The following is a 20369-nucleotide window of genomic DNA, read 5'->3' as shown; positions in this document are numbered from 1 at the left end:
CCATATCTGATTCTTCTTTTTTCTAGCTGTTACAATCTTGGGTCCAGATGCCTCTGAATCAGGCTGCCCTATGCCTCCATCGAGGGTTGTAATGAGAGGCACCAAATAACTGAATGAATGTTCACAGCATTTTGGTGTCTTTCAAATTAAACACCACCTACATATTTGGTAACATCCACATCAAAATTTCATTTGAACTATCTGATTTTAGAAACTCAGGACAAAAAGGCAGTGTAAGCAAAAGTTTAGAAATACAGTGCAGTCAGAAGTTCTGGTACTTGATTATTGGGGCCCACAGTCACTGCATGGAAAAGGACTTTTCTGCCAAGTTAACACTTTTCAACAATGCTCGGGTGTTATGAAAAGCAATCAAAGGTGCCTCTAGCACCTTTGATGACAGTGGTGTTTACATACTAAGCTTTTCTCTACTTGAAATTTTTGTTGTTTCTACTGCGGTGCTGACATGAATTTAGATAAAGGAATACATATTATTCCTTCATTAAAGATGTATCTATTAAGTGCCTACAAGATGACACTTTCAACTAGATTAGTAGGTAGGTAGAAATGCAATGCTGTCATTTGAATTGTAATTTACCAATTGAAAGAGATGGTCTGCTTAAAGTTTAAAAAATATAGGCGACATTACACATTTGGATATGACTTTAAGACATCATTTAGCCCAATTTGTGCACCTAAAGCAGGAATTCCCTAACAAATGGAGATGAAGCTTCAACTTGAACATTCCCTGTATTAAGGATCTTACTGCTTGCTCAGTAAGCCAATGACTTGTTTGATAGCTACTTTATTTTGTCACATACCTCAGGATGGAACAAAGACTCAGGTTTGAGGATTTATAGGAAATAGGTACTCATGAAGCTAGGACAAGCTTATGCTTTATTACTATGAGGTAAAGCAAGCAGACAAAAACAAAGCAAACAATTTATACCATTGTCCATGTGAAGAGGGAGATTTGTGCTAGGACAAAGACCTTGGTGAAATATACACATAAGTAGTCTGAAGAGAGATTTATACCTTAAAGATGGTCTTAGTTGAGAAGAGGGAATTGATGCCAGACATTGGTGCAACATCATTAATCAAAATCAGGTCTGGTAAGGAAATTCCCTTGGTCACTTATCAACATGACACCTGTGTTGGAGAATTTTGTAACTGGGACCAGAAATTAGGTGAATTTTAGGTTGGTAATCAGTAACCCTAGGAATGTGTGTTGGTACAACTGCTGCAGTTCCCCTGAAGCCTCATCCAGTTAAGAACTGGGAACGTTTACAGGCTTGTTACAGAGTCAGAATGAAAACAATGACAAAATACAGGCTTCTTGTCATTGTTCATATGTTCTTGGTCATTAGGACCAAGTAACTGAATAATGAAATTCTATCATTTAATAAATACAATGTTCTAAAAATCAGTTATTGCTATGCCTTTAATTGTCCTATCAATTATTTCTAGTTCTAACCTCTGAGGTCAAGTAGAATAGTAACCTTTGTTTTTGTTTGTTTTTCTTCATATTTTAAGTGCCCTTGGTTGGAAACTATAATAATATGCTTCTAAAATCTATTTCTTCTCCAGACCTACTATACTCATTTCCTTGACCAGTCTTTATATTCTGTCTTCTGACTACATGGACAACTCTCTTCTGGATAGTATTCTAATATTTCCAAGCAAAAGATGATCACTTATTGAGTATAGTATAAAGGAAATCATGTTTGTTTGGTTTTTTTTGGGGGGGGAGGCATAGGCTGGAATAAATGGCCTCAATTTCATTCAGATTCTAAAGTTCTGTAAGACTGTGCTGAATGGGATTCAGCTTTCTAATGCTCTTCTTAAAACATGCCCTCAAATTTAAACACAAGGCTCCTTATAAGATTTGACAAGGAGAAAGAATATTCAATTTAATGAAATTTTAATAAATATCTATCATGTATAAGGGACCTTTTTAGGCAATAAGGTTGTAAAGAAAAAAATAATGCAGACATAATTGCCTAATGGGCAGAGGAAGGAAAGAGATGATTTTTTTCATCCATAAGGAAGACTGCAATAACTTCTTAAGAAAGGTTCAGGCCAAGTTGTATATGAAATTTTAAGGATTAAGTTTGTATTCAGTGGCATCAGAGAAATATTTCAACAAATCTTGTGGGGTTTTTTGTCATTATTCAAGCATGGGAGGCAATTTATATATGGAGATCCTTTCATTAATGAGCCAAATGTTTTTTTTAAAAAAGTCAACAGGGAGGAGGCAGCCAAGATGGCAAAGTCAGTGACTACCTAAACTCTCCTACAAATGCCTTTAAAAATGATTCTCAACAAATTCTAATTCCAACTCAAGAAAACTGAAAAGATTGGCAGGAACGGTCTGTTGTACCAGGATAAGAAAGGAGCACAGTTCAGTGCAGGACATACCAACATAGACCAAGAAAGGCCTCAGGGTGACTGAAACAGTGGTAGCAGTGGCAGTTTCCAGACCTCTCAGCCCACAGGCACCAAAGACAACATAGAAATTCAGCACAGCAGGTCTGTCACACTTGGGTGAGAGTGGAGCATAGTCCAGTGCAGGCTGTGGCAGCATATTACCAGCCGCAGCAAACCAGGAGCAAACCTTGGGAGGAACTAAATTTGCAGTGATAGTGACTGCTTCTGGTTCTCTCAGTCCACAGACAGTAAGGGGGGGGTCAAACCACTCATCAGAAGGAGATTACAGAGGTCTATTTTGATAACACTGATGCAGGACTCTGTTGCTTTGCCCATACTTGGATCTGGGTCATAATCCAGGGTGGCAGTTTCATGTGGACGAGGAACACTGGCACACCAGAGTGCTTGTCCATAGTGGAGCGTTCACAGACCACAACATGGCCCAGGAGAGTAGTAAACACCTCTCCTTAGATCATAGCAACCTGAAGGAACTGAAAACTTACAGGTCCCTAGAAGTACTTCTGAAAATGACTTCACAAAACCTCTGAAGCTTGAGACTGTGTGCCCTTTACTTTGGAAGAAAAGCCCTACTTTAACAAAGAGTTAAAAGTCAAGTAATAGACTGGAAAAATGAACAAAAATGAAAAAATCCCTCTGATTATTGAAAGTTACTATGGAGACAGGGAAGATCCAAACACAACACTTGGAAGAACACAAAGTCAAAACACCTACATCCAAAACCTCCAAGAAAAATATGAATTGGTCTGAGGTCATGGAAGAGTACAGAAAAGGTTTTGAAAATCAAGTAAGAGAGGTAGAGGAAAAATTGGAAAGAGAAATGAGAGTGATGCAAGAATATCATGAAACATTAGTCAATAGCTTGGAAAAAGGGACACAAAAAATAATAAAGAAAATAAGACTTTAAAAACAGACTAAGCTAAATGATAAAAGAGGTCCAAAAAGCCAGTGAAAAGAAGAAATCTGCTTAAAAACCAAATTGCTCAAATGGAAAAGGAAGTCCAAAAGATTACTGAAAAAAATAATTGCTTTAAAATTAGAATGGAACAAGTGGAAGCTAAAGACTTTATGAAACATCAAGAAACAATAAAAAATATTTAAAAGAATGAAAAAAATAAAAGAACATGTAAAATATCTCACTGGAAAAACAACTGACTTGGAAAATGGATACAGGAGAGAGAATTTCAAAATTATTGGACTACCTGAAAGACATTATCAAGAAAAAAGCTTTTATGGTGGAGCGGACCAAGAGGGAGGTGAAGAGGAATGAGTAATCCTTATTATCATTAGAATTGGCTTAAAAAGATAATAATTTCTTCATGCATTTTGGTATAAAAGTGTATCTTACCATACAGGAAAGTAGGGGAAGGGCATAAGAGAAGGGGGTGGGGTGGGAGATAGAATGGAGGGCAGATTGGAAGAGAGGGTAGTCACAAGCAAAGCACTTTTGAGGAGGGATAGGATGAAAGGAGAGAAAGAAAGAATAAATCGTGGTGAGGGGGACAGAATGGAGGGAAATGTAGTTGGTAATAATAACTATGTAAAAATTTTGAAGCAAGTATCTCTGATAAAGACCTCATTTCTCAAACATGTAGAGAACTGACTCAGATTTATAAAAATAAGAGCCATTCCCCAACTGATGTCAGTTTTCAGATGAAATAATCAAAGCTATCTATAGCCATATAAAAAAACCCTCTATTTATTGGAGAAATATAAATTAAAAGACTTCTGAGGTACTACTTATTAGATTGGCTAATAGGAAACAAAAGGAAAATGACAAATATTGGAGGGGAGGTGGGAAAAATGAGACATTAATGCACTGCTGGTGTAGTGGTGGACTGATTCAACCCTTCTGTAGAGCAATTTGTAACTAAGTCCAAAAGGTTATAAAACTACACATACCTTTTGATAAAACAATGCAACTACTATGTCTGTATTACAAAAGAAATTTAAAAAATAAAAAAAGGACTTATGTATACAGAAATATTTATGATAGCTTTTTTCTAGGTTAAAGAATTCAAAATTGTGGGGTTACCCATCAATTGGGGAATGACTGGATAATTTGTGTTATTTGATTATGGTCAAATCCTGTTATAGTATAAGAAATTATTAGCATGATCTTCTCAGAAAGATCTGGAAAACATGCATGAGCTGATACAAAGTAAAATGTGTTGTGTACAAAGAAATAGCAATATTTTAAGATGATAAGTTGTGAATGACTTAGCTATTCTCAGCAACTCTATAATTCAAAACAACTCTGAAGAATTTATGATGAAAAATGTTATCTAATCCCATTGAAAGAACTCATGGTGTCTGAAACAAGCCTGAAGCACATTTTTTTAAACTTTATTTTTCTTGAGTCTTTTTGTCTATGCTTTCTTTCACAAGAAAGCTATTATGGAGACATTTTATGTGACTACACATGTATAACCTATATTGAATTACTTACCTTCTCTATGGGACTGTGGGTGGGAAAGGAGGACGAGAATTTGGAACTCAAAGTTTGAAGAGGAATGGTAAAAATTGTTTTACCTGTAACTGGGGAAAAAATACTAAATATGAACAAATAAAAAGTCAACATTAAAAATAAATTTTATAACAATTGTATCATGATAACGATATATATGTTTGTTTTTTCATAAAATTATTTGTTAAACAAACATGAATTGGATATCGAAGGATGGGAAGAATTTTAAGAGGTAGAAAGAACAAAATGGACATACTTATTTGAGAAATACAAAGAAAATGAACTTAAGTTCATTAAGGTAAAATAATGAGAGAAGCTGAGAGAACAAATGGAAATAGTGAGTGGTGCAATTTGGACATAATATGGACTATTTGAAGGAGAGTAATACAAAATAAGTATGGAAATTCAGGTGATCCAGTTTCTTGAGACACTCAAATTCCAGGACTAGGAATTCATGCTTCACTCTTTGGGCAACTGCGGTTCTGAAATTCTTTGATTAGAACAGTAGCATATGATAACTGTGCATTAGAAGAATAATCATACAGAAGTATGAAAGCTACATTTCAGACAGGAAATAATGGACACAGGTAGATAAGTTAGGAGGCTATTATGATTGAGAAAGAAAAAAATATTCCTCATTGTAGTAGTTATATTTGTTACAGTTATATTGGAAAACATGGAAGATATTTGATTTATATCATATAAGTACCTAGCAACTAAATTGATATGGCAGTGAGGAAAAAGGAAGAAGAAAAGGTTTTCAGGCTTACGTTACTAGAGTACTTGTGAAGTTGTCCATAGAAAGAAGGAAAAAAATGTTGAGTTCATTTTTAGAGCAAGCTAATTTTCAGGATCTGTCAGGAAGTCATTTGGGAGATATATTGAAATTAGTTTGAAGATGTGGCTGGATTTCTATCTATTGATTGACAATGGAAATACAGGTTTGAGAGTTATCTGTATCTATGCAGCAAGGTGGTACAGTGGCTAAACCACTGTACCTAGAGTCTGGAAGATCCAGGTTCTAATCCAGCATTAAATACTGTATGTCCCTTGCCAAGTCACTTAACTTTATTTACCTCAATTTCTTCATCCATAAAATGAGATGGAGAAGGAAATGGTAAAATACTTCATTATCTTTGCCAAGAAAACACGAAATAGGATCCAGAAGAGTCAGATCTGAGTGAAATATAACAATCACAACTGCACCAGAAGCAGTAGCAGCAACACCAAATCTTTTAATTGGATATTGGAAATCATGAAAACTGAAGACATTATGGAGGCAGCATTATTTACTGAAATGAACTTTGATCTAGGAGTCACAGAATCTGAATTCATATTCCATCTTTGGTACCTCTTACATCTCTGACCTTTGGTGGAAAAAAAAACCACATAATTTGACTTCTCTGGGGTTCCATGTCTTTGACTGAGACATATTTTAGCTATAAACTTGTTATCTTAAGATTGTTATAAAACAAGATGAAAGAGTTAAGGAAAAGACCTTGGAAGATATCTGTTTATAATGTAGAAGGATGTTAAAGAGCTAGTAATAGAGACATATAAAGATAATTAGAAAGAAAAAAGGACAACTCTGGCAAAAATGCCTCAAAAATCAAGTGAGATAAATATATCAAGAAGAGTATGACTTTCCATGGCAAATGAGGCAGAGAATTAATGAAGAATGAGGACAGAAAAAGTCTCATGATTTGCTAATAAGGTATCTATCACTTTTTGTAAAGAATAACTTCAGCAGCTTAGTAAGGATGAAGCTAAATGCATGCAGACCCATATTTCAGGACGAATATAATCAAGGTGAAGAATGTCCAGAAGACACAAAGAAAGATGGCAAAAGGATTAAAGAACATTGCCTAAAATAATTGTTTGAAGGAAGCAGTGGTATTCAGCTTGGAAAAAATGTTTATCTCTATTGGAGGAGCATTATATGATAATATGTAATTAACAATAGTCTTCAGTATTTTGAAGTTCTAACAAGTGGAAGAAATTAAACTTTTTCTGCTAGTCTCCAGAGATTAGAACCAGGAGCAATGCAGGAAGTCTCAAATGAGGTAGATTTAGATTTCCTTTGATAGAACTCATCTACATAAGTAGATCTTCTGATACAGATCACAACTCATTCAGGATTCTTATTCTGTGCAAATCTTGTTCAATCCTTCCCATCAATCATCCATAGAAAGTTCATCCACCTTTAGTATCTTGATATGACATGGATGCTAATAGAGACAATGGCTGTCATCCATCACTCTTAATACCATTTCAACTAATCTTTTTTTCTCAGTCGTATTTCTCAGATCATATCCTGCATGCCATTTTTCTATCACAATTTCTAAGTTTCAGTGTGTTTATTCTTGCTCACATCATTTTCTTTATTTGGTAATCAACTTTAATTAATAGGAGATTGTGGTATAATGTGATTGAAAGACATACTGCATCACCAAACAATAGGGTAAGCAAAATGTTCTTTTATGTTCTGGAAGAATCCTGGAGTCAGAAAATGACTGCATCATTTCTCAAATGAAATCCAACCTATTATCCTACTCTGTTAATTTTGAGGCCCAGTTCATTGTCCATATTCTGGTTGAGTCAGTTATCTTTCCATTTGTGTTTCACTATCTAAACAAAGACATTCTCTATTTCTATTGAACACTTGATTTTTCCTTTGTGGATATCTACCCTGAAGTCTCTTATAGTTTATGAATTTTGCTTAAGGGGCATTTCAATGTTCAGAAGCTTGATGACATTAACATATTATCTACATTGAGACATACCTTCAAGTCCTAATAATCTATTGGGAATTCTGAATCTACCCAAGACAATTTCTATGACTGTAGTCATTGTCTTTGGCAAGCTTATTTTTATGCCTTGAATTAATGATCAAAGGATTATTGAAAAGACATCTTCATTTCTTTCAAGAAATTGTATATCATTTTCCATATGCATAGAAGATAATTCATGGATAGACAGTCTTCTTTTATGAATATAATGGTTTTTTTTAAAAAGAGTCAACTTTAAAAATACCTTTAAAAATTATATGATTGGAAAAATATCATTTCCCATAAAAGTCATTTGTGATGATACACCAGATCCCATTTTCATCTTCATCAAGGATTACTTGAATGTGTATATTTTTCTTGTAAATTTTTATAGAGGGGAGAATGTCACCAATTTCTAATATTATTTCAATTTTCTTTCTTCCATACCTTTGATAGGTTTCCTTCCTTCACAAACTTGAATACCAATTCTTTAATGGCCACACAATTGAATATCCTCAAGCAGTTATTGGAGGTCACAAAGACAGTATTAGAGATGGGATTTGAAGCCAAGTCTTCTGAGTTTCAAACACTATCTAGAGACAGTGCTCCTTCTACTGCACAATGCTGCCTCCTACCATATAATCAATAGATTTGATTCCTTCATCATTCCTTTCAAAATAGTAGAAGTGCTTAAAATCCCAAGTCATTGCCATTTCTTTTTTCACTGTACCATGCTAGTAAGACCGAGTTCAAAGTCTGTCTTTGATGTTTATAAATATTATGTGATCCTAAACACGTGATTTAAATGCTAGATGAACACAGAGGACTATTTAGAGGAGATATCAGTTGAATTGAGACTAAAGAGGATTCAAGCCTTTCAAGAGGCAAGACTGAGAAAAAAGAATTCAGGTTATGGGCCCCACTTTCTTAATTTGTAAAAAATTGAGGGAGATACACAAAATGATCTCTAGATCTCAATTAATGACTCTATGAAAGGTTATCCTTCATATATGAAATAATATTCAAAATGTCAAGTGATATAAACTAGGGATTTACTATTTTTAAAACCAGAGACAATAGTTATCTCATACAAGAAACATTCCAGCAAATCACATTTTATATAACCTGAAATTAACTTGATTGAATTTGTGCTTTTTTAAAAAAATAATCCTTGCCATTTTAAATAGAAGACCAACATCTTCCCCACCCCACCATTCACATTGATAGATACTAAATCAAAGTTTAAGAAGATCAGAGTTTCTCGATTAAGATACATTTCTAAAGATTCTAAAGATAACCTTATTGGATGTCAGGTTTATTGTGACATACTTAGCATGACGAATATCTGGCAGTGATCTCTCCAAAGCAATGTTGTTGCTCACAAAAATATTGAAGCCATTTTCTCTGTAAGCTGAATCATCATGGTCTTCTTCAGTGAGAGGATAAGGCTTTCCATGCTCACCCTTACCTAGAAAGAAGAAAAAAATGGTTATAACCCTGAAGAAAAAAGTCAAGTCTAGATGTTACAATTCTGGATGGATTTTTTAGTTCTGGTTCTGAAGAACTGGTATCACCTCTATGCTATTTGAATCTTCAATGAACTTTGAATTTCAATAATGGAGTCACTGAGATGGCTTTGAAGTCAAGAAGACCAAGTTTTGTGTCTTACCACCAATACATACTGGCTGAGTAATCCTTGGTGTGTCACTTGAACTCACTGTCTCAGGTAACTAAGAGACAAATTGCAAAACAGGTACTCCTGAGTAATGATAAGGTGAGCTTATTTTCTGAGTTTTTTCTCTAACAATGAAATCACAAATCACTGCTTGAATTTCTATTCCTCACAAAGAAACCCTAAAATAAACCTCAGTTTAGTCATGGGAATAAACAAAGAATGTTACCAAAATAACCTGAATACATATACATAATTATCATGGTCTAGAAGGCTTTGGGACAATAAAATGCATTTTCTAAGGAAGTACAGAATGGTGTGAATTTCACAGGAAATATTTAAGGAAAACGCAGATAATTATGATATTTTAGTGCAATTAATTCAGAATTTAGAAGGAGATTACCTAACCTCACGAAGAATATTTTAGCTTTGTGATTAGTTTTAAACAGGTGAAGAGTACAACATCTTGAGAACATACTGCTTCCATTCCAGCCATCATACCCAGCTTCTCCTTGACAAGGAACTTGGGATTCATTCTTAGGGGTCCTGGGCTCCAAGAGGTAAGTTCACTTTATTTTGACCCAAACCAGGCTTTTCTTCACTTCAATTTGCCACCAAACAGATATAGGCTATGAAATACTTTGAGTTGTCAACATTTGCCTGATTTTTAAATTCATTTATTTGTCTGCAATCTCTCAAAATATCCACAGTCATATTAAGGTCATAAAGAATACCATGTTATATTAACCCTATTTTCTAAAGTTTATAAAATAAATCTGATTTATTCATTTTCTAATTTAAAAAGCATATATCAAGGATCTATTCCATGCCAGGAATGGCTAATATAAAGACAAAACTAGTTTTTGATTAAGAGGATCTTACTTTCTGTGAGGGGGAATATTTACTCAGAAATATGAATACAACATTCCTACAAAGGATTGGAGAACATAGACTGAGATATTCCAAAAACGCAAAAAGATGTTAAATTACAACCAAGATTAACTTATCCATCAAAACTGAATCCTGAATACTAAGGGACAATTGGATTCTTTTTTTTTTTTTTTAATTTTGTAATGTTTAACAATCACTGCCATACAATTGCGATTTTATCCCTCCCCACCTACTCCCCACTACCCCCCTCCCTCCCCACGACTGCATACACTTCTGTATAGATTCTACATATACTTTCCTATTGAGTATATTTTCACTATAGTCATGCTATGTAGTCAGACTAAGATAAATGAAAGAAATCGTATAACAGATCAAAACATGATACACAAACACATACACATACACAAACATGGTCTGCTACAATATGTGAGTGACTTCCATATTTCTCTCTCTGAGTGTGGCAGGCATTTTGCCTTGAGATCCTCCATTGGGATTTTTTTTTTTTTTTTTGGTAAGAAGTTCTTGTGTTATTACACAAATCCAAGTCTACCAGAAAAAACTCTCACACACTGTGGTTGTTGCTGTGCATAAAGTTCTCCTGGTTCTGCTCCTTTCACTCAGCATCAGGTCATATAAGTCCTTCCAGGCCTCTCTGAAGTCTTCTTGTTCATCATTTCTTATGGCACAATAGTACTCCATTACATTCATATACCATAATTTATTCAGCCATTCCCCAATTGATGGACATCCCCTTGACTTCCAGTTTTTGGCAACTACATAGAGTGCTGCTATAAATATTTTTGTACATGTGGGACCCTTTCCCATTTTTATGATCTCTTGGGGATATAGTCCTAGTAGCGATATTGCTGGGTCAAAGGGTATGCACATTTTTGTAGCCCTTTGGGCATAGTTCCAAATTGCTCTCCAGAATGGTTGGATGCGCTCACAGCTCCACCAACAATGAATTAGTGTTCCAACTCTCCCACATCCTCTCCAGCATTTATCATTTTCTTGTTCTGTCATGTTTGCCAATCTTATAGGTGTGATGTGGTACCTCAGAGTTGTTTTGATTTGCATCTCTCTAACCAATAGTGATTTAGAGCATTTTTTCATATGATTATAGATAGCTTTAATTTCTTCCTTCAAAAATTGCCTGTTCATATCCTTTGACCATTTATCAATTGGGGAATGACTTGTATGATTATACATTTGGATCAGGTCTCTATATATTCTAGAAATGAGGCCTTTATCCCCGAGCTTAGCTGTAAAAATTCTTTCCCAATTTACTACATCCCTCTGGATTTTGGTTGCATTGGGTTTGGTTGTGCAAAAACTTCTCAGTTTAATGTAATCAAAGTTATCCATTTTGCATTTCATAATGCATTCTATCTCTCCTTTAGTAAAGAATTCTTCCCTTCTCCAAAGATCTGATAAATACACTATTCCTTGCTTCTCCAGTTTATTCATCGTATCAATCTTTATACCTAAATCATGTACCCATTTGGACTTTATCCTTGTGTACGGTGTCAGGTATGGGTCTATGCCTAATTTCCGCCACACTGTTATCCAGTTTTCCCAGCAATTTTTGTCAAACAATGAGTTCTTATCCCAAAAGCTGGGGTCCTTGGGTTTATCAAACAGAAGGTTGCTATATTCCTTGCCTACTGCATCTTGAGTGCCAAGTCTATTCCACTTGTCTACCTCTCTGTTTCTTAGCCAATACCAAGTGGTTTTGATAATTGCTGCTTTATAGTACAGTTTGAGGTCTGGTAGCGCTAGGCCACCTTCCCAAGCATTTCTTTTCATTAGTCCCTTTGATATTCTGGACCTTTTGTTTTTCCAAATGAATTTTCATATTATATATGTCCAGCTCTCGAAAGTAATTGTCTGATAGTTTAATTGGTATGGCACTAAATAAGTATATTAATTTGGGTAGAATTGTCATTTTTATTATATTAGCACGGCCTACCCATGAGCAACTAATGTTTTTCCACTTACTTAAATCTGACTTTATTTGTGCAAAAAGTGTCTTGTAATTGTGTTCATATAATCCCTGGGTTTGTTTTGGCAGGTAGACTCCTAAGTATTTTATACTGTATACCCTAGCTTTAAATGGGATTTCTCTTTCTATCTCTTGCTGTTGGACTTTGTTGCTAATATATAGGAATGCAGAAGATTTGTGTGGGTTTATTTTGTACCCTGCAACTTTGCCAAAGTTGTTTATTAATTCTAGTAATTTTTTACTTGAATCTCTGTGATTGTCTAGGTAAATCATCATATCATCTGCAAAGAGTGATAACTTCGTTTCTTCTTTGGCAATTTTAATTCCTTGGATATCTTTATCTTGTCTAATTGCTACAGCTAACATTTCTAGTACCATATTAAATAATAGTGGTGATAATGGACAACCTTGTTTCACCCCTGATCTTATTGGGAATGCATCTAGCTTATCCCCATTGCATATAATGCTTGCTGAAGGTTTTAGATAGATACTACTTATTATTTTATGGAAAGTTCCCTTTATTCCTACATTCTCCAATGTTTTTAGTAGGAATGGATGTTGTATTTTGTCAAAAGCTTTTTCTGCATCTATTGAGATAATCATGTGGTTTTTGTTAGCTTTGTTGTTGATGTGATCGATAATGCTAACAGTTTTCCTAATATTGAACCAGCCCTGTAGTCGTGGTATGAATCCTACCTGATCATAATGTATTAATCTCGTGATAAGATGCTGTATTCGTTTTGCTAGAATCTTATTTAAAATTTTTGCATCTATATTCATTAGGGAAATTGGTCTATAATTTTCTTTCTCTGTTTTGTCTCTTCCTGGTTTGGGTATCAAAACCATATTTGTATCATAGAAAGAATTTGGGAGGACTCCTTCTTCCCCAATTTTCAAGAATAGTGTATGTAGAATTGGAATTAACTGTTCTTTAAATGTTTGATAGAATTCACTTGTGAATCCATCTGGCCCTGGAGATTTTTTCCTAGGGAGTTCATTGATGGCTTGTTCAATTTCTTTTTCTGAGATGGGGTTGTTTAAGTATTCAACTTCCCCTTCTGTTAATCTGGGCAATTTGTATTTTTTAAAATATTCATCCATCTCGTTTAGATTATCAAATTTGTGGGCATAAAGTTGGGCAAAGTAGTTTCTAATTATTGTTTTAATTTCCTCCTCATTGGAGGTGAGTTCACCCCTTTCATTTTTAATATTAGTAATTTGGTTTTCTTCTTTCTTTTTTTTAATCAGATTGACCAAAGGTTTATCAATTTTATTAGTTTTTTCATAAAACCAACTATTGGTTTTATTTATTAATTCAATAGTTTTCTTAATTTCAATTTTATTAATCTCTCCTTTGGTTTTCAGTATTTCTAATTTGGTATTTACTTGGGGATTTTCAATTTGTTCTTTTTCTAGCTTTTTTGACTGCGAGCCTAAGTCATTGATCTCCTCTTTCTCTATTTTATTTATGTAAGCATTTAGAGATATAAAACTTCCCCTAATAACTGCTTTTGCAGTATCCCATAAGTTTTGGTATGTTGTCTCACTATTGTCATTCTCTCGAATGAAATTGTTGATTGTTTCTATGATTTCTTCTTTAACCCAACCCTTCTTTAGAATTAGATTATTTAGTTTCCAATTGATTTTTGGTTTCTCTTTCCATGGCCTTTTATTACATGTAATTTTTAATGCATTATGATCTGAAAAGGTTGCATTGATTATCTCTACCTTTCTGCACTGGATTGTGAGATGTTTATGTCCTAGTACATGGTCAATTTTTGTAAATGTTCCATGGACCGCTGAGAAAAAAGTATATTCCTTTCTATTCCCATTTAATTTTCTCCAAAGATCTATCATATCTACCTTATCCAGAGTTTTATTTACCTCCTTAACCTCTTTCTTGTTTATTTTGAGGTTGGATTTATCGAGTTCAGAGAGGGGGAGGTTGAGGTCCCCCACTAGTATAGTTTTGCTATCAATTTCTTCCTTCAACTCCCCCAACCTCTCCTCTAAGAATCTGGATGCTATACCGCTTGGAGCATACATGTTTAGTAATGATATTGCTTCATTGTCTATGGTGCCTTTTAGCAGGATATAGTTTCCATCCTTATCCCTTTTGATTAGATCTATTTCTGCTTTTGCTTTGTCTGAGATTAGGATTGCTACTCCTGCCTTTCTTACATGAGCTGAAGCACAATATATTCTGCTCAATCCTTTGACCTTTATCCTATGTGTATCCCCCCATTTCAAATGTGTTTCTTGTAAGCAGCATATTGTTGGATTATGGCTTTTAATCCATTCTGCTATCCATCTCCGTTTTATGGGAGAGTTCATTCCATTCACATTCACAGTTATGATTACAATCTGTGTATTTCCCTCCAACCTCTTTCCCACCATTTGTGCTTTTAGCTCTCCTGTCTCCCTTCCCTTCCTCAATAGTATTCACTTTTCTCCCCCTCCTCCTGCAGCCTTCCCCTCCTTCTTTTGACCCCCCTCCCTTTTAGTCCCCTTTACTCTTATTGCTTCTTTCCTCCCTTTTAGCCACCCTCCCCTTTCTTCCCCCTTCCCCTCCTACTACCTATAGAGCTAGTTAGGCTTATCTACTTAAGATTATTGTTCCCTCCTTTGAACAAATCAGATGAGAGTACCTCTCAAACAATGCTCATCTCCCTCCCCTCCTTCCCTCTACTATAGTTTTGTACTTCTTCCTGTGATATAATTTGCCATTTTCTGCTTCCCCCTTTCCACACCTCCTATTACATTCCCTTCTCATACTTAAATCATATTTTTGACATGACATCATTTACTTTATGCCCGTTCCCTCTACATATATCCCTTTTATCATAATAGCTGCACAGTTCTCAAGATTAACAGGTTTACCTCCCTTATAGGGAGGTAAACAGTTTGCCCTAATTGAGTAGCAAGTTTTTGTTTTTGTTTTTTCCCCTCTGTTTACCTTTTTATGATTCTCTGGAGACCTGCATTTGAAGATCAAATTGTCTATTGAGTTCTGGTGTTTTGGTCAGGAAGCTCTGGAAATCCCTTATTTCGTTGAATGACTTTGTTATGCTGAACTTTGCTGGGTAGTTGATCCTTGGTTGAAGTCCCAACTCCTTTGCCTTACGGAATATTGGGTTCCAATTCTTTCGATCTTTTAATGTAGAAGCTGCAAGGTCCTGTGTGATCCTGACTGTGTGTCCTTGATATTTGAATTGTTTCTTTCTGGCTGCTTGTAGTATTTTCTCCTTCACTTGATAGCTCTGGAATTTGGCAACTATATTTCTTGGGGTTTTGAGTTTGGGATCCCTTTCGGGAGGGGAACGGTGGATTCTTTCGATGACTATTTTGCCCTCTGAGTCTAGTACTTCTGGACAGTTTTCCTTGATGATTTCCTGGAAGATATTGTCCAGACTCTTTTCTTCATCATGGGTTTCTGGCAGGCCAATAATTCTTAGATTTTCTCTCCTGGATCTATTTTCCAGGTCAGTTGTTTTTCCAATTAAATATTTTACATTTTCTTCTATCTTTTCATTCTTTAGATTTTGTTTGACTGATTCTTGTTGCCTCATTGAGTCATTAGTTTCTACTTGCCCAATTCTAATCTTCATCATAGTGTTTTCTTCAGTTAGCTTTTCCATCTCCTTTTCCATCTGACCAATTTTTCCCTTTAAGGAGCTATTTTCTCCATTTAATTTTTGTACTTCTTTTTCCATTCCACCAATTTTCCCAGTTAGGTTTTGGGTTTCCTTTTCCATCTGATCAATTTTCCCAATTAGGTTTTGGGTTTCCTTTTCCATTTGATTAGCTCTTCCTTTTAGGGAATTATTCTCTCCATTTAATTTTTGAACTTCCTTTTCCATTTCTTCAATTTTCTTTTTCAGGGTGATGTTCTCATCAGTGAATTCTTTTTTTATAGTTTTAAAATCATTGGCCAGTTTTTCTTTTATATCCTTCTTCAGACGTTCCAGGTAATCTAGTTGTGCTTGCGAGAAATTCATAGTCCCATCTGAGGTTTCAGATGGAAGTACAGTCTCAGCTCTAACCTCTTTGGTGTTTGTGTTTTGGTCCTTACCCCCATAGAAAGATTTTATGGTTTTTTCACTTTTCGTCTGCTTTTTCCGATTCATGATGTTGGCTGAGTGTTGTAGCTTCTGGTTCTTTCAGTCAGAAGGTACAGATCTTTAAGTTCAACAATTGAATTCTTAATGAAATAGAGGACATTCAAGCGTTCTTGATGAAAAGACCATAAATTATCAATAACTTTTAAATATAAATATAAATGAAAAGAGAAACACAAAAAGGTAAATATAAATGAGCAATCAGAAGGGACTGTATATTAGGATGTAATCTTCTCATTCTAATGGAGGATAAGGAGATATAAGCATCTTCACAAAATTCTAATGTCATCAAAATTCTACAAAATAAGAGTGGACTTGGGAGTGAGAAAAAAGAGAATTGAGAGGTAAAAACAGATGTCCTAGGAAAGAATGGAGGAGGCGGGGGAATGTTGGAGGTATTAACTTGTAAAATTGATGGAGATAAGAAGAAGTATATTCAAATGAGTAGGTAGAGGGAGTTGGTATCACTTGAATTTCACTTTCATATGAGCACATTAATGGAGGGAAGAATGCATATGTGAAAACAAACTGGAAGGGTGTGGTTAAAATTGAAGGGTTAATTCAGTGAAACATTAATCATAAGGGAAACAAACCATTAACTTGGAGCAGGGAATGGTAAACAGGAAACAAAAAAAATTCTGAGAACCTGCTCTTTTGGTCTGGTTTAGGGGAAGAGAGAACTAATGCAATGGGAGAAGAAGCTGATAATATTAAGCACAGAACACTGGTGCTGAGCACACTCTCTTTCTAACATCTTTTTTTTTTTTAATTGATGAGAAGGAACAAAGATAGAAAAGGAAATAAGAAGATAGGATGAAGAGAAATACACAGCTAATGAGTATTGAAGTGGACATTATTTCCCCTGAAGTCAAAGCACAGTCCAGCAGCTTTTCTAATGTTGCCCTCCTTAAGTCCTTACAGGTTCTGCATGAGGTCCAGAGTGCTCTCAAATCTTTATATCAAGCAACAACCACCCTGGGGATCCTTGCTTGAACCTCGGTGGACCGGGCCTTTTCAAGTGATCCTGTCAAATTTATCAGTGGTTAAGGTTGCAGGACGCAAGGCGTGGATACATCGTTCACACGTCAAGCCAGTTATACCCCTTTGGACTCTGATGAGTCCCTCATTTAAATTAGTTACATGAAAAGGGGGGAGTGAAGTGGACATTATTTCCCCTCCCCCCCAGAACCCCTGGGTTGAGAAATGTCTGTTGAGTTTCTAGGCAGGGTTGGGCCGAGTAGCCACTTACTGTTAGTGGCTACACTTTCTGTTGTACCCCTTTGCCTAGCAGCTGCCTGGGCCCCCATCTCTGTTGTACCCCTTTGCCTAGCAGTACCTAGGAACCCCTGTCAAAACTGTTCTGTGAAAAATGTGTGCTATTGGAACCTCAAGGCTGTACCGGGAAGTGCTAAGATGCTTAAAAGGCACACATACCTTGGTTCAGGGCTGCCTCTTTGGAGGACAGCCGCCGGCTGATAAAGACGCTCCCAAATTCTCAATTGACTCTTGCCTGTGCCTGTCTCAGTCTCCATTACAAGTATATCTGTGCATGTGAATGAGATGAACTCACTTATAAAGTGTAAGAAAAATGTATTAAAATGTAATATCTAATGATAGTTGTTTATGAGACACACTTGAACCACAAAGACTCACACAGATAAAATAAAGATGAGCAAAATCTAACATGCTTAAGCAAAGTTTTTAAAAACTGCATTAGTCAATAAATGCAGGAAAGTAATAATACTAAACAAGTGCTATGCTGACAGTGGAATAAGAACTATAATTAATAGATGGCTTTTGAAAAATATTTAAAATTAGCAAAGGTTTAAATAACTTAATCATGAATAAGTAATGAATCATAAAGGAAGTAATAAGAAATGATACATGATCTCACTGATGATAATGTCAACAAAATAAGGAATCAGTTTACTTTGGGGGGTGGGGATGTAACCAAATTAGTACTTAAGAGAATAGGAGGAAGGTGATACCTTCACTTGAATCAAGTTCAGTAGCTTGATGTTTGCAAAATTCTGGTAAGGTCACTTAACCTCAATGATTCTCAGTTTCCTTATTTATATTATTAAAAATTCAAGGGTTGCAGAAATTCTACTTTGGGGAGCCAAGATGGTGGATTAAGAAATAATTTGCTCCCACCCTCCCATATTGACCTCTGAAAGCCCAAATAATCAGAAGAAAAGTGCTCCAAATCAATAATAATTAGATAAAGGCAATTTAAATCAACTTCGAGTTTTACCTTAATGGAGACTGGCAAAGTTGCCTGAAAAGGAACATGAAAAAAATGTTGGAGGAGCTTCAGAAAAAGAAGCATTTTGATGTACTTTTAGAGGAACTGTGAATTGGCACAGGCAATCTAGAAAACAACTGGGAACTGTGCCCAAAAATCTAACCTTCCACCTTGTTCCTGCCTCAGGTGATTTCAATGAACTAGAGCTACTTCCTACATGGGACCTTTTCTGATTTCTCATCCCTTTATGCAAGTGTTCCATAATACTTTGCATTATCCCATGTGTAAACACATACACAAATTCGTGTGTGTATCTATATCTGTATGTGTGTGTGTATATATACATATATAGAGAAAGACAGGGAGGGGTGGAGAAGAGAGAGAGAGAGAGAGAGAGAGAGAGAGAGAGAGAGAGAGAGAGAGAGAGAGAGAGAGAGAGAGAGAGAAACTATAACTATGACAAGGTAGGATTTATACAAGGAATTCAGGGCTGGTTCAATATTGGGAAAACTATCACCATAATTCATCATATCAACAACAAAGTCAACAGAAATACTGATTATCTCAAGAGATGCAGAGAAAACTTTTGACAAAATACAAGAGCCATCCCCATTAAAAACTCTAGAGAGTGTAGGAATTAACAGAATCTTCCTTAAAATAAGTAGTATCTACCTTAAAAATGAGCAAGCATTGTACATAATGGGGATAAGCTAGAAGTATTTCCAGCATGATTGGGGGTGAAACAAGGATGCCCATTATCACCACTGTTATTCAATATTGTACTTGTTAAATTAAAGATATTAGAATAGACAAAGAAGAAGCAATGCTATCACTCTTTGAAGATGATGTGATGGTATACTTAGAGAATCTAGCAAAAAAGTACTTGAAATAATAAACTACTTTAGCAAATTTGCTATATAGAAAATAAACCCACATAAAACATTGCCATATCGACATGTTACTCACAAAGCCTAACAGCAAGAGATAGAATGGGGAATACCATTTAAAGTTGCTGTAGACATTATAAATATTTGGGAATCTACCTATCAAAACAAGTGGAGGAACTATATGAACACAGTTACAAAAAACTATTCACACAAATAAAGTCAGATCTAAATATTTTGGAAAGCATCAGGTGCTCATGGGTAGGCTAAACTAATGTAATAAAAATGACAATTCTACCCAAATTAATTTACTTATTGAGTGTCATATTAATCAACCTACCAAAAAGTGTTTTGCAAAACTAAAAAGAAAAACAAAACAAAACTCATCTGAAAAAACAAGAGTTTCAGAATATCAAAGGAATTAATGAAAAGATTTGCAAGGGAAGGTGGTCTAGCTCTACCAGATCTTAAATTGTATTATAGAGCAATTATCAACAAAACTACTTTGTACTGGCTAAGAAACAGAATGATGGATCAATGAAATACGTTAGGTACACAAGACACAGTAGTCAATGACTATAGTAATCTACTCTGAAAAACCAAAAGACTACAGGTTCTGGGATAAGAACTCACTATTACAAAACAAAAAAACTTCTAGGAAAACTGAAAAATAATATGGGAGAAAGTCAGCATAGACCTATATCTTATACCCTATATGAAAATAAAGTCAAAATGAGCACATGATTTAGATATAAACACTGATACTATAAGTATACGAAGAGAGTCAGGAATATTTTACCCGTCAGATTTATGGAGAAGGGAAGAATTTGTAACCACCAATAGACAGAGCACACTAAGAAATGTAAAATAGATGATTTTG

General features: G+C 35.2%; 1 protein-coding gene across 1 annotated transcript in view; it reads right to left on the bottom strand.

Moving 5' to 3' along the window:
- The window catches only part of LOC140514564 (polypeptide N-acetylgalactosaminyltransferase-like 6), a 902815-nt gene that overhangs the window by 62153 nt on the left and 820293 nt on the right, over nucleotides 1-20369 (bottom strand). Inside the window, exon 4 of the mRNA XM_072625045.1 lies at nucleotides 9007-9145. Coding sequence (XP_072481146.1) covers nucleotides 9007-9145 — 139 coding nt within the window. The remainder of the gene's footprint in view (nucleotides 1-9006; nucleotides 9146-20369) is intronic.

This window comes from Notamacropus eugenii, chromosome 7, assembly GCF_028372415.1.
Source record: "Notamacropus eugenii isolate mMacEug1 chromosome 7, mMacEug1.pri_v2, whole genome shotgun sequence".
In the NCBI taxonomy this organism is placed as follows: domain Eukaryota; kingdom Metazoa; phylum Chordata; class Mammalia; order Diprotodontia; family Macropodidae; genus Notamacropus; species Notamacropus eugenii.
This window is presented reverse-complemented; position numbering and strand designations above follow the sequence as displayed.